The sequence below is a fragment of the Dermacentor andersoni genome, chromosome 9, assembly GCF_023375885.2.
Source record: "Dermacentor andersoni chromosome 9, qqDerAnde1_hic_scaffold, whole genome shotgun sequence".
In the NCBI taxonomy this organism is placed as follows: domain Eukaryota; kingdom Metazoa; phylum Arthropoda; class Arachnida; order Ixodida; family Ixodidae; genus Dermacentor; species Dermacentor andersoni.
The window spans coordinates 133,481,213-133,497,627 of NC_092822.1; the positions used below are offsets into that span (position 1 = coordinate 133,481,213).

The 16,415-nt window shown below is 46.4% G+C and overlaps 1 protein-coding gene across 2 annotated transcripts in view; it reads right to left on the reverse strand.

Annotated features, from left to right (window-relative positions):
* The window catches only part of LOC126529753 (agrin-like), a 481,149-nt gene that overhangs the window by 165,479 nt on the left and 299,255 nt on the right, over positions 1-16,415 (reverse strand). For both annotated transcript variants that reach the window (XM_055069999.1, XM_055069998.1), the window contains exon 7: positions 8,845-9,306. In XM_055069999.1, the coding sequence (XP_054925974.1) occupies positions 8,845-9,306 (462 nt within the window). The remainder of the gene's footprint in view (positions 1-8,844; positions 9,307-16,415) is intronic.

Here is a 16,415-nt window from a genome sequence, read left to right on the forward strand (position 1 = left end):
GGAGGAAGTACTCGAGACGATGCCGAAAACGGGCGAAAACGTCGTCATGGCGCTCGACATAAAGGGGGCCTTCGACAACGTGAGCTACGCGGCCATCATGGAAGGCATCAACAACACCAACTGCGGGAAAAGAGTGCACGATTACGTCAGGGACTTCCTGAGCAACAGAACGGCGACGGTGGTGCTGGGCGAGCTGAGAAGCAACGTCTTCCCCACGCCGTGCAAGGGCACACCCCAAGGATCCGTCATATCGCCCGTCCTCTTCAACGTGGCAATGATTGGCCTGGCAAGAAAACTTAAGGAGATCCGAGGCATCCAGCACGCTATGTACGCCGACGACGTCACGATCTGGGTCACCCAAGGATCGCTCGGAGAGAAGCAAGCAAAACTGCAGGAAGCGGCGACCTGCGTAGAAAACTACACCAGACAAAGGGGACTGCGATGCTCCACGGAGAAGTCGGAGCTCCTCAGGGTCGGCAAGCACCCAACGCAAGCGACACTGGAGGTGCTCTCGAGGGACAGAACATCCCGGAGAACATGATTAGGATCCTGGGCAAGTGGCTACAAGGCAGCCGGAAGTGCAGCCACACCATTAGCCTGCTGAGCAAGGCGACGGTACAGGTGGGCCGCATGATCAATAGGATCTCCCAAAGGAGATACGGAATGAAAGAAGAAGACACTCTCAGGCTAGTCAACAGCTAATCGTCAGCCCAGTCACGTACTCCCTGCCGTACCACGTGACGACCAAGGCAGAAAGAGAGCAAGCAGACACCATCCTCAGGAAGGCGTACAAGACAACTCTGCATCTACTCAGAAATACGTCGAACGAGAAGTTGCTCCAGCTGGGCATCAGCAACACCTTCAGCGAGCTCGCCGTGGCTCTGCTAGGTACGCAAACCGCGAGACTCAGAGGCACCCCTACGGGACGAGCGCTCCCGAGGAGGTTGCGTCGGGATACGAGTGGACTGACAGACAGATACGCGGACGTACCGGACCACCTCATGAAAACCATTAATGTGGGACCACTGCCAAAAAATATGGATCCCAACCTACACGAAAACAGGCGAAAATCTAGGGCCGAATACGCTGCGAGAACGCTAGCCCAGCTAGACAATACAGTATACACGGACGCCGCCGTATATCCACACGGAAGAGAACGCGTGGCCGCGACGGTAGTGGTTAACAAGGAAGGAAACCCGATCACGTAACCACGACAAAGGTCGCTGGCACAGCGGAGGCCGAGGAGATTGCCGTAGCGCTGGCGGCAGCGGAAGATTACAGAACAGGCCGATCTCTCAACATACTGACGGACTCAACACAGGTGTGCAGGAACTACACGAGGGGTAGAATCAGCAAAACTGCCCTCAGATTACTCAGCGGAGCCACCTCCGCCGAGAAGGAAAAACCCAGGCACAACCTAATCTCGATCCCGGGTCACGTAGGCATAGGGGGCAATGAAAGGGCAGACAGCCTAGCTGTAGGCGAAGTGTTCCGAGCAGGGCGGTCGAATGCCCCGGAGACTCACCTACAGGCTTGCGAGGGGGGATACGCAGACACCCTGAACTTACATAGAGGAACTAGAATTAGATATCCACCACCACACAAAGGCCTCACAAAAGAGGAAGCGACTAGCTGGCGCAGACTACAAACAAACTCCTTCCCCAACTTACACGTGCTCAATAATATGTTACCGACACAATACAGGGCCACCTGCCCTTGGTGCAGTGCCACACCTACACTCTACCACATCACCTGGGAGTGCGAACGCAACAAAGCATTCCACAAACACGAACACCCGAGTGTGGAGCAATGGAAGAGTCGGCTCACCAGCAGCGAGCTCACGGCCTAAAGGGCCCTAGTGCAGCACGCGAGCGATGCAGCACGACTCAGTGGAGCCTTGGAATAGGGGCCCAACCTTGCTGAAGACAAGCCTCAAGTCGCCAGCGCCAAGAAGATGAAGATGACGGAGACCTCGTAACCGCGAATCTCTTGAAAGACTCAATAAAAGCTTTCACTCACTCACTCCTTATATATATATATATATATATATATATATATAATTCGCCTGACTTCGGCGCGGCGCAATGTGCGAGGCCGCCCCCTGCCCAATGGAAAGCGACCGGAAGTGACGGGACGACGCTGTACCGTCACAGACCACAAGGCGCGTGGCAGGACGGGAAGGCGGAAGCTGCGCCATCATTGCATTCGCTGCTCTTGCTACATGAAATGCATCGTCTCGTTTTCGCCTCTGTCGCGCCTCGCGCTGTGCGAAATAATTTTAAACGTGCGATTAGTTTTGTGTGCAGTGTAGAAAAAGATGTGGCCCGTGCTTTATGTATTACTCGTGCCCCACTTCAAACCAAAGCGTTCGTGCGCACTGGAAGATGGATCGACGGAGGCTGAAGCGAGCAGTTGCAACGTGACCGGTGTCGGCGGTCGATAGTACTGCCATAATGGAAATTTTCAGGCAAGTGCTCGTTTATTTGGTATTTGTTTGGTGGGTTACGAGTTATTGTTCGCTCTAGAAGTATCCACTGTGATCTTGTAGCATAATTCACTAATGTGAGAGCAAGAGCTGCTGCGCTCCTAGTATGGCAAGTTCACTACCTCGATCGCGCCCCGTGTGACTAATGTTTGTTAAACCAACATCGGGCGTGGTGCGCCTGCATAGTTCCGCTTTGTTTCTCAGCACTTGAACGCTCATAGATGTGATTCTCTTGTGCGTTCAGTGCGGCTTCTTGTAATACGGTCGTTTGCAATTAGGTGAAATGTGGTCGACCACTTTTGCGTCGCGTAGAAAAAGGACGACTGTCTTTGCCACCTTTTGAAAGAACTAGCGCGGTATTGGTTATCCCGGTCGCGGTCGCGTGCTGCTGTTACTGCTTGCCGGACGCCTTCAGCATGTTTTCGGCTCGCTTGGTGGTGGTGGTAAACTTTATTTAAAGGGAGAAGGGTAAAGGGGGACGTGGCTGCGGGATCAGGCTCAAGTAAGGCCCTGGGTCTGCTTGGCCTTCTCCGCCATGTGTGTGTGTGCGCGTGCGCGCGCGTACATGCCGGTTTGTATGGGCCGCTGTGTTTGCGTGTGTCTAGTGCGTACGTGTTGTGTGAGCGTGTTTGTGTATGCGTGCGTGTGCGCGCATGTTTCTGTGTGGGTCGCTGTGTGTGCGTGCACGTGTTAGCGTGTGTGCCTGCATGTATGTGTGCTTGTTTGTGTTTATCAATGTGCGCGGGCGCGCTTTTGCGTCTGCGCTTTGAGAGGGCATACGTGCGTGTGTGCGTAGAGTGCCTTTTGTGTGCGTGCGTATGTATTGCATAAAGTCGGTAGAGTTTTACTCGAAATAAAACTCTTCAAATTTGGTGCAGCGAGTGCTCCCGCCTGAAAGCCGAATTTGGTTTGAAGCCACCCTGGACAACTGCCGTATGAGGCGTCGTTTCTTCGAAGGACCTGTGGGAAGGCGTCAGGTAAACGCTTCCTCCTTTTTCCCTCCTCTGCCCTGATGAATCCATATCCTTGATTATTATTGTGAAAGGAACGTTACATCCAGAGCATAAATAAATGATTAAAAAATGTGGTCGTGTTTCGCGAGTACACTGATTCTGATCTTAAAAACATGGATTTACCATTAGCCTACATTTACGTTTATGTAGACAACCGCGGAAATTGGTAATGGTAGGTTATTCGATTCTACGTATAAAGCAGTTGGCTTCAGGAGCTTCAATGAATTTTGAAAATGTGAAGTGTTGTGCTTTCGAGGTATCATATACAAGCTTTAGGTCTCTCTGGGCAGTTTGTATGCCCTTCTAGAGCTGTCGCCTATAGCCTTATTTAAATTCGTGCCTGCGGTTTGGAGCACTGTGGAAGCTAGAAGACTTGCCCTGACTCTCGAGAAAGTATTCAAGCTGGAAGTGTAGGTTGAAGAGTTTGGGGTTGGTCACACAAAAGCTTTTTATGCCTTAGCAGAAGGAGTGTGAAAGGTTAAAAAAGTGCATGTGTGTCAAGCGGGGGAAGCTGCTCATGTGGTAGAGGCGGCCTGCCTGTGTGTGTGTGTGTGTGTGTGTGTGTGCGTGTGCGTGTGTGTGCGTGTGCGTTTGCGTGTGCGTGTGCGTGTGTGTGTGTGTATGTGTGTGTGTGTGTGTGTGTGTGTGTGTGTGTGTATGTGTGTGTGTGTGTGTGTGTGTGTGTGTGTGTGTGTGTGTGTGTGTGTGTGTGTGTGTGAATTCGCTCCTCAAAAGGGAGTAGGTTTGTAAACTAAGCTACTTCGTTGCTGGTGCTGTTTGCCAAGAATCGGCAAGAAATCACAATAATCAATTTAACTTGAAATAATAAACTATGCAAAGCATGCTGGCACAGTGGCGACAGCAGCATATGAGCAAATAAACATGCAGCTGTGTGACAATCTTAATGCATGACTGGAACATCTGGAAGGAGGCTTGCTTCTTATTCCGTAAGCAGCACAAAGTCCATGTGTTGGCTTTTCTCATGCAAACCAAACGAGGCTCATTGCCAGTGATCTTGTCTTTTGTTCTAACAGCATTTGTTTATCTTGAACTTAAAGCGTCGTGTCTCGCAAGTCATGCAGGTGATAGCAGCAGTTTACCAATGCCCAGCCTTGCTGCCCTCAGTCAAGAGCGAGCCACTTGTGTTCACCTTTGGACAGATGGTTGATGTCTTGGACACAGTTGTGAAGATAATATTGTAAGTAGATATAGGTGTGTAGTATAAGATAATAAGTCAAGTTATAATTTACAATTCTGAGGCTCCTTGGTGGCCTAAGCTTGATATGTGCAGTTATGTGTGGTTTTAAATATTGCCGGTGGTACAGTGCATACTGCAGGTATGGCTGCTGATCCACAGTACACACTTGCATTTTCTTGATGGCCTTTCATAATGAGGATTGTCTTTATGCAAGAATATTCACGGAATGGGGCATTGCAGCATCATATTCTACATTGTACATTCAGTGCTAATTTCGTATAACCATCCTGCTACCAATTTATTTGCAGGAAAAGAATATTTCTTTACTGTCTGCAATGAGCTTGTTATTTGCCCGTTGCTTTACACTTTTCTCCCTTTCATTTATTTCCATATAAATACCAAATATTAAAATTTGAGCTGTTTTTATATTGAATACAATATTGTAATCAAAATGCGCCGGATTGCAATCTAGAGTGCAAGAGACTTGAAAACATTACGAGAAACCAGGACCTCTTGTGGGCGTTGAAAAACGTTTCAGCAGGCAATGTGCCTATTTCTTGTGCTGAGCTAGCTGCTCATGAAAAGTGCAAGCATATTTCATTTCACACAGTTTTGCAGCAAATAGCCGGCCTATCATTGTCTCTGAGCACAACCTTTCCTCATTTGCATCATGAAAATCTGTCTCGTGCTTAATTTGGGACAAGTCTTGAAAAATGAATGTTTATTAATTTTGAAACCACATGAAGTATTGGTTGGGGCTAGACAGTTTTCAGACAACTTGACCATGTTGAACCTAGTCATTACTAGACGAGGAAAAAAAAACATGCACAGGAGCACTCATTCAATCAAATGCAATGCTTGTGGTCATTTTCCACTTGGCAAAATGTACTTTTAAGCGACAGAGGGCGGGTAGACAATTTACCACCATTGCGACTCATGCGGGTAGTGGCAAGACAGGATGAGAAATGGTTGTGGCTCTGAGGTTCATTGAATATCTGAACACTTATATACAATCCCCCACAGTGAGGGGTAACTGTAAAATATGTTTTGGGTGGTAAAGATGACTGTTTTAGGAAACAAAAAATTTCAGGCTCTAGTTGAGAGCCTACAGAAAGAAGGAGCATGTAAATAGTCGCAGACCAACATAAACTGCGTGGAGGGACGTCACAGTTTAGAGCATGAAGTAGAAATTGGGAAGATGAGGAAGGATTATAAGTTTCAATAAGGGAATACTACTTGTCAGCGTATTGCTAAGCTAACCCATTGAAAGAAGGGGGCGTGCTCTAAGGAATGCAGTTGACCTGACATGCTAAATTTTCCAAGGAAGCATGCCAAAATGCCAATTCTTACTAAATTAGTAAGTAAGAAATACACAATAAAATTTAGGACACAGAAAGGGCCTAATAAACTACATTGGAGATCGTTGGGCTGGATTCATGTATTACAGGGCAAATGAGAACGCCAGTGGCGGTTTCAGCATTTTCATATTGTGTGCACTCTCTGTCTCCAAAAGTAATAATGTTGCGTAAAAACAATTATATTTTCATGGCTTGTGCATCCGTCTTAATGTGCCATATTCCATAAGGTTGTCAGCTGCAGTACTTCTAAAGTGTGATGCACAGAAATATTTCAGGTTTATAATGTCAATTTTATACTAAGGTCACATACACGCTCCTGGACAAATGTCTGCTGTTGAGAGATGTCGTTGGTAGTGTCTATATATTTTATTCACTCCTATTTCCTGTGTTGAAAAGGGTACTGTAAATTTATTTACTTTTGCTGCTGTATGTGCCATGTTGTACTCACAATGAAATAGTGATTTACTGTTCACGGTAACATCTAGTTCTTCATTTTGCAAAATAGCAATTTCTCCTACCTTTCACTTGTCTTGCCCAGCTACCTAAGTTGTGCAATGTGCCCGGTCACATTAATTAAGGTTGTTGTTTTCAGGAGTTTGTTTCCTTATCATATTTTCCGCAGTGTACATGTGTAATTGCAGACTCAACTCTCATGAGTCTCAACTCGCAAGATTCCAGCATAGCCATGCACTGCATTTATTGGTCGAGATGATCATAGAATGGAGTCCTTGCACCTCCTGGTTAAACGTGAACAGAGTTTTTTTTCTTTTTGTAAGCTAAATGCCACTTGCTGCATGAATTGCATTTTTGCAGCTGAAATATGTACCATAGCTTTTTAATTTTGCATCAAATAATATGCACTGTTCAGTATATTTAAACTGTTTGATACAACCATTTCTCGCTGGCAGATGTTAACAGTGTGATATTTAACTTGAACTTATGCATGACTGCCTGTGCTTGTGTTTCAGTCACCAGAGTATGGCTGACTTATTAAATCATATTTGCTCATTTGCATACTCATATGCTACTGCAAACCCTAATCTTGCATTTCCGCATCTAAGTGCAAAGAAGTTAAAACTTTACAATGTATTTAAAACACTGTGCACCTTTTTTGCTCAGCAAAATAGTTTATTCAACAATGGTTTGTTTTTATCAGGGCTCCATTGATACTGCACTTTGCACCCAGACATGTGGAATATACAGTCTTTTGTTTTATAGCAAGAGAAGAACGAATTTTCAAAATACATATTGTATAACAGACCAGTGCCTTCGGGTTACAAAACGAAAATTTAAAGAAACCGGCATTGTAATTAGAAAATCTGCTTTAAAGAATTTTTAGCCCAGAGAACTCTCGTTTCACAAAAGAAAAAACAACTATTTAGGCCTAAAAAATTCTACATATTTCTTGTGCTCAAGTAATCTTGTTGGAAAGAGAAAATGAGCAATAATGCTACCGTCTTAAACATTATTTAAAGTTCGTCTATGCTTGGAAAATACTGTATTAATCTCAAAAATGTTGGCCAGTTGTGCCTTACATCGACTTCCCAAACATTTCATAATGCTTTGCCATGACATTGGTCTACAATATAACCCTAATTGACCTTTGAAATATCCCCCTTTTTTTCAATGCATCAAAACTTGAATTTTCGTTCATTGGAGCTTAATACTGAAAATGTATCACTTTATGTGGCCCAAAACACTGCGAAGTGAACTCAGGTTCTTTCAGTGCTCCTATACATTCCTTCTTCTCTAATAAGAACAGATTTGATCAATACATATATTTTTAAATACGTTTTTGGGAAATGTACATGTTGTACTTACTAATGTGTTGTGGGATTGTGCATGTTTAGATTTCATGTGATTTATGTATATCTTGTACTCTGTATTGTAGCATGCGATAAACACACTTATATTTTTCGTGAAGATGCAGCATGTCTTACCAGTCTGTGATGCATGTTATAGGGATCTGGAAATCGCGGTAACAGATGGTGATGATATAAATGCTCAAAAGTGTCAAATTTGCTAGGTTGTATTTGCGCAGCGAAGACGGGTTTCGCAATCTACACCATTCATTACTAATATGTAATGTGATCCACACGTATAGGTGTTGTGTATGCCCATCGAAGCTTGAAGGCCGGCTGTTGGACGGTGCGTTTGGTAGCCGAAGTTAAACCTTCTGGCACACGCGACAATGACGAGTAAATCGCTGTACATAATAGTAATTGAAGGCGTGTATTGCCGAACCTGCCTTGCATGCACACCAGAAATAAAAGGGTATACACCCTTCCAACACCCACATAAATGGGTGTTAATGTGGACTAGCACCCTTACACCCTAAATTTAATTTGCTGGACACCCTTCCTCTAGGGTGCTATAATTGCACCCCAACTGTAAGGTGTAGGCAACAGCACCCTTAGCGTGTCCGTCTGGCGACAAACTGATTTACACCCTTAAGGGTGTTAAAATGTTTAGTGTGTAAGAGCTGCGCTCTAAATCGTAAATCGAGTTTACTGAGGAGATCGTCATAGTGTGCGTGGTATTTTTTGGAGCTGCTTATCTCCTAAAATACGGCAGTCTCGGCTTCGAGGGTAGGCTTCAGTAGTAGTGATTACGCGCTATATGACAATTGCCCGATAGCGACATTCTGCTCCAGTTTATTTTTTTCATTTCCCCTGCGGGACGAAGGCCACTCCCGCCACTATCAGTGCGTAAAGTGCTTCTCCCTTTCAGTTGTACCTCCTGCGCGTACCTGGCGCGTACGATCACTGCGCGTGAAGAGAAACGGCTCACCGTGTCGCAGTGGATGTCGCACTGGCAGTCTCCGCCGGGCGCGCACAGCGCGCCGAAGCGGCAGCTGCACCCGTCCCCACTGCCACCTTCCGGGTCCTGGTCGAGGCCAGCGCCCGCGCAGGGCCTGGGAGGCCCCAAGTCGCGGCCCTGCTGGCACGAGGCCCTGCGCAGCTGGCACTCGTTGGCGTACGGCTGGCCGCGGGTGTCGCACACGGGCTCCAACCCTTCGGGGCAGTCTCGCGGGCATACGCAGACGCCGCTCTCGCAGCGTGCGCCGAGCTCGCAGCGCACTCCGCGGCACACGTCGCAGGCGCCCCGCGACGCCACCGCGATGGCCCGCTGGTGGCGGCACGACGCGCGCCGCAGCTCGCACTCGTTGGCGTACGTCAGGCCGTCCGAGCCGCACACCGCGTCGTCCACGGGGGACGGGCACGGCGGCGGGCACCCGCAGCGGGCGCCACCCTGCGCGGCGCGCCTGCTGTGCAGTACCGTACACGCTTCTGCGGAATGTGCAACGTGCTGGCCTGCGGACCTCTTCTCACTCACCTAAACTGCATTCACGTTTCTCTGCCCGTGGCTGCTTTTAAATCCCGAGTCTTCCTGGGTTTCTATCTTCTATTTGTGGCCAAACAGTGCTTGCTGTATGATAAATTAGTAATAAATTGCTTTCCTGGTTTACAAATGTTTTCTACATTGTTCACCTAATATGTTCTACACATTCCAATTCGCTGCATACACGTATGTTCGTGTGCGGTATGCAGGCTGTCCCAACTATCCTGCACCAAGATTTAAACATATGCAAATGCCACTTCGATGAACAAAATCATGTCAGTGTTGTTTGCCGTCCCTTGGGAATACTCAAATTATTTTTTGCATTGCGTCTAATTACATAATTTGCCGTAAATATTTATTCAAATTCTCAAATATAGAATTAGATGAAAATTGTCAATGAGAAAATTTTAGAGCGATATGCAAACCTCCCGATACAGCTTTCTGTTGCTCAATTCGTAGTACATAACAGTGTTTCTCGGAGCGTGAAAGAAGCCCGCTAATACATGCAAAGTGCCTCGAAAGGCCAGGCGTGTGGCAATTTTGCCTGCCAAGTTTTGAGAAGGGGCCAGATGGTAATTCATGAAGATGTGTACGGCGCGAAAATGCACAAAGGACGGAGAGGCGAGGAGGGAAGCAGCGCTCGCTATCGACTTCAAATTCGATTCCCGAGTTGGATGTCAGCGTTTGTCCACGGCGTGCCTTCCCGTTGTTTGCCCGCTGTCGCAGCCTGCACATCATCTACTTTCATGATGTTTAGATTAGTTCGAGGTTCTCCGTAGCCGTGATGAAGAATATACGTGCAGTAGCTCACATCGATGATAAACAGTGTCGCATGGGTGGTCAGAGGCGTTACAGATAAAAGGCTAGACTATAAAGTAGATAAAACGCACAAAAATTGGTTTCTATAATAAAATAGAATGAAAAATAAAAATGTGCCGCAGAAAACTGCACAGTTTGCACTTAATATTACAAGTACATCAAGAACTGGAAGTCGCACGTTTTGTTAATGTGACGGTAAAATCAGCGCTCGCTACGCTGGGTCTACGTTGGTACCAATACACTGAATATATTATTGCGAAAAGCATTCGTTGCCTATGTCAGCCGTTTTGGCCTATCTATCTATGGTGCCAAGAAAACGTGCACTCGCCAGAAATTAAAAAAAATAAAGAACATGACGTTTCGGAACATCGCGAACTAACCGGACACAGCATTGACTGGAACTCGGCAGCCACCATCACAATTAGAAACACTTATGTGCCCGTTTGCTTTTAGAATCATAGTACATTTAATCAACCAGACACACGATAAAGAGGACGCGGGGCAATCTTCGCGACGTATATACCCGTAGGCTGCGCCACCTCACCGATATATAGTCGCGCGCCCATGCTTATATCTTCACTTTTAACAAGGGACCCGTAGGGGGCCCGAAACGTCAAGTTCTTTATTTTTCTTTTATTCTTGGCGAGCGCATGCTTTTTGGCACCAGTATGTTTCCTCGCAAGACCAGTTTTCGTCAAACACTTGACTATCTTTCTATCTATCTCATCATAATCACCACCACCACAACCACCACCACCATCATCATCATCATCATCCTATATTATGCTCACTGCACGACCAATGCCTCTCCCTGCGATCTCCAATTACCGTTGTCCTGCGCCAAGCGATTCCAACTAGCGCCCGCGAATTTCCAAATTTAATCGCCCCACCTATACTTGTACCGTCCTCGACTGCGCTTTCCTTCACTTGGCACCTATTCTGTAACCCTGATCGTCCAGCAGTTATCTAACCTGCACATTACAAGACATTCTCACTTCATTTTTTTTGTCCTAATGTGAATTAGAATATCCGCTATACTCGTTTGCGCTCTGATCCGAAAGGCTTTCCATCTGTCTCTTAACGTTAAGTCTAGCATTCTTCGTTCCGTCGCTGTTTGCGCGGTCCTTAACTTGTTCTCAAGCTTCTTTTTAGGTCTCCAAGTTTTTGCCCCATATGCCAGCAACAGAAAAATGCACTGATTGTACACTTTCCTCTTCAATGATAATGAAAGGCTTCCAGTCATGAGCTGAAGGTGTCTGCCCTATGCTCTCCAATCCATTTTTATTCTCCAGTCCTTCTCATTGTCAGGGTTCCCTGTGAATATGTGACCTAGATAAACGTACTCCTTCACAGACTCTAGAGGCTGGCTCTCCATCTTGCACCCTTGTGGCCTTGCCTTGCTATTCGTTGTTATCTTTGTCTTCTGCACATTAATCTTCACCTCACTCTTAACCTTTCTCTGTTAAAGTACTCAATCATTTGTTGCTGCTCATCTCCAGTTTTGCTGAACAGAACAATGTTATCTGCAAACGGAATATTGCAGCGATATTTGCCGTCGATCCTTATGCCTAAACCTTCCCACTTTAATAGTTTGAATACTTATTCCATGCAGGGAGAGAAACGCGCGCTTTGTCGATGCAGCCGAATATACGAACGGCCATAAATACACCGCCGTAGTCGTAGACACGGACCCCAAAATCAAAATCGCACGCAGTGTATACACCAAACACTCTGAAATATCGGAGGAAGTAGTGATTGCACTGGCCCTCACAGAACAGGAATGCGAAGTCGCACTAAGCAACTCGCAAACGGCAGTAAAGAACTACGCCAAAACTACGCTCCCGAACCGAAAAGAGACGGAGCGCCGGACGACGCAAGACATGACCCACCGTGCCGAACAGGGGCAATGCCTCTCGCACGACAGAGAACACTGATCGCGCAGAACGGGACAGGCTTCCTAGATACAATAACATAAGCAGTGCATATCTAAACGACAGAGCGATATACCCACTGACGAGCCCCAAATTGAACAGGAGGCAGGCGGTCGCCTGGAGACAGTTCCACACGAACACCTTCCTTAACAAATTCTATCTGAACCGTATCTTCCCAGTTAAGGATCAGGACGACACGTGGAAATTGTGCCAGGAAGGACCAACAACACTCAAACACATGCTGTGGGAGGGCAATGCAGTTATATGAAGGATGTCTCCGGACACCCTGTCGTCGAGGTGGGCCCCCGCTCTTCGCAGCCCAGAGCTCGGCATCCAGACGTCGGCAGTGAAGCAAGCCCGTGAGGCGGCGCTGAGGCAGGGCCTTGACGTTTTCCCGTGGGAGACCTGAGCCCCGGTTGCGTTAAACCTTGCCGGACGTACAAGAAACTTTTATCCATCCATTCATCTTCCAAGCACGCAGTGAATAGCGTTGGAGAGACTGTGTCTCCCTGTCTGTCCCCTTTCTTTAGAGGTATCGTTCTACTTTTCTGGTGTAGAATTAAGGTAGCTGCTGAATCTCTGTAGATATTTTCGAAGATATTGACGTAAGCGGCCTGTACTCCTTGATTACGTAATGCCTCTATGACTGCTGGTATCTCTACTGAACCAAATGCCTTTCGTTATTCTATGAAGGCCATATAGAGAGGCTTATTTTACTCTGCGGATTTCTCAATTACCTCATTGATGACATGGATGTGATTCATTGTAGAGTATTCCTTCCTGAAACCTACCTATTTCCTTGCTTGACTAATGTCCAAAGTTTCCCTTATTCTATTGCAGATTATCTTGGTGAATATTCTATATAATACTAGAAATAAGCTAATGGGCCTATAATTTTTTCACTTCTTTAACGGCTCCATTTATTGTGGGTTGGTACAATCTTTTCATTCTTCCAGTTTTCTGGGACTCTTTAAGTCGATAGACACTTCGTATAGAGAGCCGGAAGCTTTTCACTCGTTATGTCTCCTCCATCTTTCCTTAAATGGGCGGTTATTCCGTCTTCTCCTGCCAGTTGTCTCCGCTTCATGTCTTGCAAGGCGCTTCTGAGCACATCACTAGTTACAGGAGGAGTCCCTGCCACCTGTTCGTTACTGCTTTGAACTGAGGTATCGTGGCTAGTGTGGGTACTGTACAGGTCAGTGCAGAATTATTCCGCTGCTTTTACTCCACCTTCAAATTGCTGATGATATTACGCTGCTTATCTTTCAGTGCATCCAACTTGATTTGTCCTATACCAAGTTTCCTTCTCAGTGATTTCAGGTGGCGTCCATATTTTACGGCTTCCTCAGTCTTTCTCTCGTTATCATTTCTAATATCCTTTATTTTGGTCTTGTTAATCAGTTTCAACAGTTCCGCGAATTCTATCCTATCTCTTGAGTTGGTCACTTTCATTCTTTGTCGCTTCTTCATTGGATTCTTTGTTACTTGAGAGAGCTTGCCTTCAGGTTGCTTCGGTGCCTTGCTTCCCACTTCAGTTGCTGCCTCTGAAGCTAGCCTATTTACGGTTTCATTCATTACCTCTATGTCATCTTCATCTCTCTGTTCTAAGGCTGCTTATTTGTTTGCAAGTACCAGCCTGAATTTTCCTCCTTGTTCACTTACTGCATTTAAGTTGGCCTGTTTCATCTTTACCAATTTTACTCTTTCTGTTTTCAAGTTGAGCCGAATGCTGACCCTCAATAACATCTGATCACTGCACTTTACCCTACCCAACACTTCTACATCCTGCTCTATGATGGGATCGGCATAATGAATGAAATCAAGTTCATTTTTTGTTTCACCATTAGGGGGCTTTGGCAGGTCCATTTCGTGTTGGTACGCTTCCTGAAGAAGGTGTTTATTATTCGAAGATTATTCTTTACTGCGAATTCAATGAGCATCTCTTCTCTAGCGTTCGCAGAATCGACGCCGTAGTTGCCAATTGCTTGTTCACCTGCTCACCATTGGGACGTTTCCAATAGAGATAAGGATTATGACGGCGGAAAATTGAAATAAATTGGCCCCTGTTAGGATACAAGGCCATTTTCCAACTGTTGCACCAGTTTTGCACGTTATTAAGGTCATTTTGGAGAGATGCTTGGTCAGAGATGTCTGTCACAGTACGACAAATCCTACAGTCGTCAGTGAACAAGCGAATACGACAAGATACGTGCAGTGGAAGATCGTTAACGTATATTAAGAAAGGAAGCGGTCCCAATCGTGATTATGCCGCACTTGTCATGCCGTAATCGTCAGTCGTTGTCGCGACGCCGTCGTCCCTGTGCCATCATCGTCACTCAAGCTACCTCATCCGACTCCAGTCGTGCCGCCATCGCCGTCATACAGGTTATGTGATACAGTATTCGTCCCACAATTGTCGCTATACGTTCATCGTTATCTCATTGTCACCAAGTCGTGGTTTCGCAATCGTCCTCCTTGCATCGTCGTCATGTAGTCATCCTCATGCATTGCCCGTCATACCATCCCTGGGTTGTTGCGGTCGTTCCATCGTCATCATAAAAGCTTCGACATGTGACTGTCTTCATCCCACCGTCTTCACTCCGCCATCGTTATATCGTAGTTGTGACGCCCTCATCGTCACGCTGCAATATCACCATTATCATCCCTTCAATATCGTCATCCCATTATCTTCATGCCGTCGTCGTCATACAACCTTCATAGATACGTCAACGTTATTCCTTGATAGTCATTCTACAGTAATCACGCTGTCGCCATTCAATCGTGATTGTTATTGTTGTCATGTCACCCTCGCCATTGCCTTGTCGTCACACAGACGCTATCATGCATCCGTTATACCGTTGTCGCCATTCTCTCTTGGTCGTGCCATTATGACCATTCCCATTTCTTCATGCACTATTTCCATTCATCCGTCCGTCCGTCCATCTGTCTGGGCCTGTCTGTCTTCTTCTATGGTTTCTTTGTTCTTGGCTCGTTATTTATTCTGGCAAGTCAATGCGGTTGCTTTCAGAACCACTGAATGAATAGCTCTTTCCGAGAGATCTTCATTCGGATGCACAACTAGGAAACAGGGAACACGCCCCGCGGAAGACCAGTTGAAATGCCGGAGCTCACGAGAGACGTCTCCCAAGCAAGCGCGCCCTTGGTCTCCAACTTGTGCTGTCGCCGCAGCAACCGCAGCAATCACAGCAATGCGCTGAACACTGCCGCTTGTGATAGTGAAAATAAACTGGAAAATCCCAGAGCAATACCATACTGCAGCCTGCGAAAAAAAAAAAAACAAGTAAAAAAATTTAACGTACAATCTTTTGTGGGAGTTATCTAAATGATGCGTAAGCATTTGCTACTAATCACCTGTTTTTTCGTCTTCGTACGCTATACTGACTGCGTTTGGTTTAATTGCAAGAAACACCGCGAAAGAATAGTGGCACGGAAAAGCGCGGCTGCAACACCCAAATGCTAATTGAGACCAGAAGGAGACGACGAAGAAGATGCGAGTAGTAGCAATAATCACTGATGTTATATGATGGTGCGTTTAGATGATGCTCATGCTTGGTGGATGGCGTGCAATGGGCCGATGCTTGGTGTAATTGAACATTGTAACGTTTGGTACCCCTCATACGTAGCCGTGGTCGATGACGCTGCCTCCTCTCGATGCAAACCATTATTAACCGTTATCAACCGTGCACCGGCGGCGGCCGCGTGGACCTATCTTGAAAGCGATTGGCGATGTGGGCGGAGTGCACCGAGTGTTGATAGCTCCGTGGGCGCTGTATTCTCGCCGCGTCGTTGGCGTTGAAACGAGAAGCACCACGAAGGTGAACTCGCTCGCTGCTACTGGCCCTATCTTCAACATGACATGACGCATGGACGGATGGCTTTTCTCGTGGGGTTGTGATAAAAATGCTAGCGCAATGCAAACACCAGATGCATGAGGTGCAGGAATAAGCAAAAAATTTAAATAATACGCGGATCCAAAGCACCATGGGAATCGATGTAAGCGCGACTTTGTTTGCTGTTTCCTTTGATTGACGATAATTAGCGGCGATGTTAGCAGCGAATGTGTAATTTCTTCAGCGTTTAGCCCAATACGACAGTGGTGAGTTGACACTAAACGTCACCTTGCGTGGACCGATGCTGCTTGTCTGTGTAATCCACCGAACGTGTTTGCTTGAGACGTTGTTGTGCGCCATTGTACTTAATTTCTGAGCCTTGAGCATTAACAATGCCTTGCATGGCACATCGCCTCGT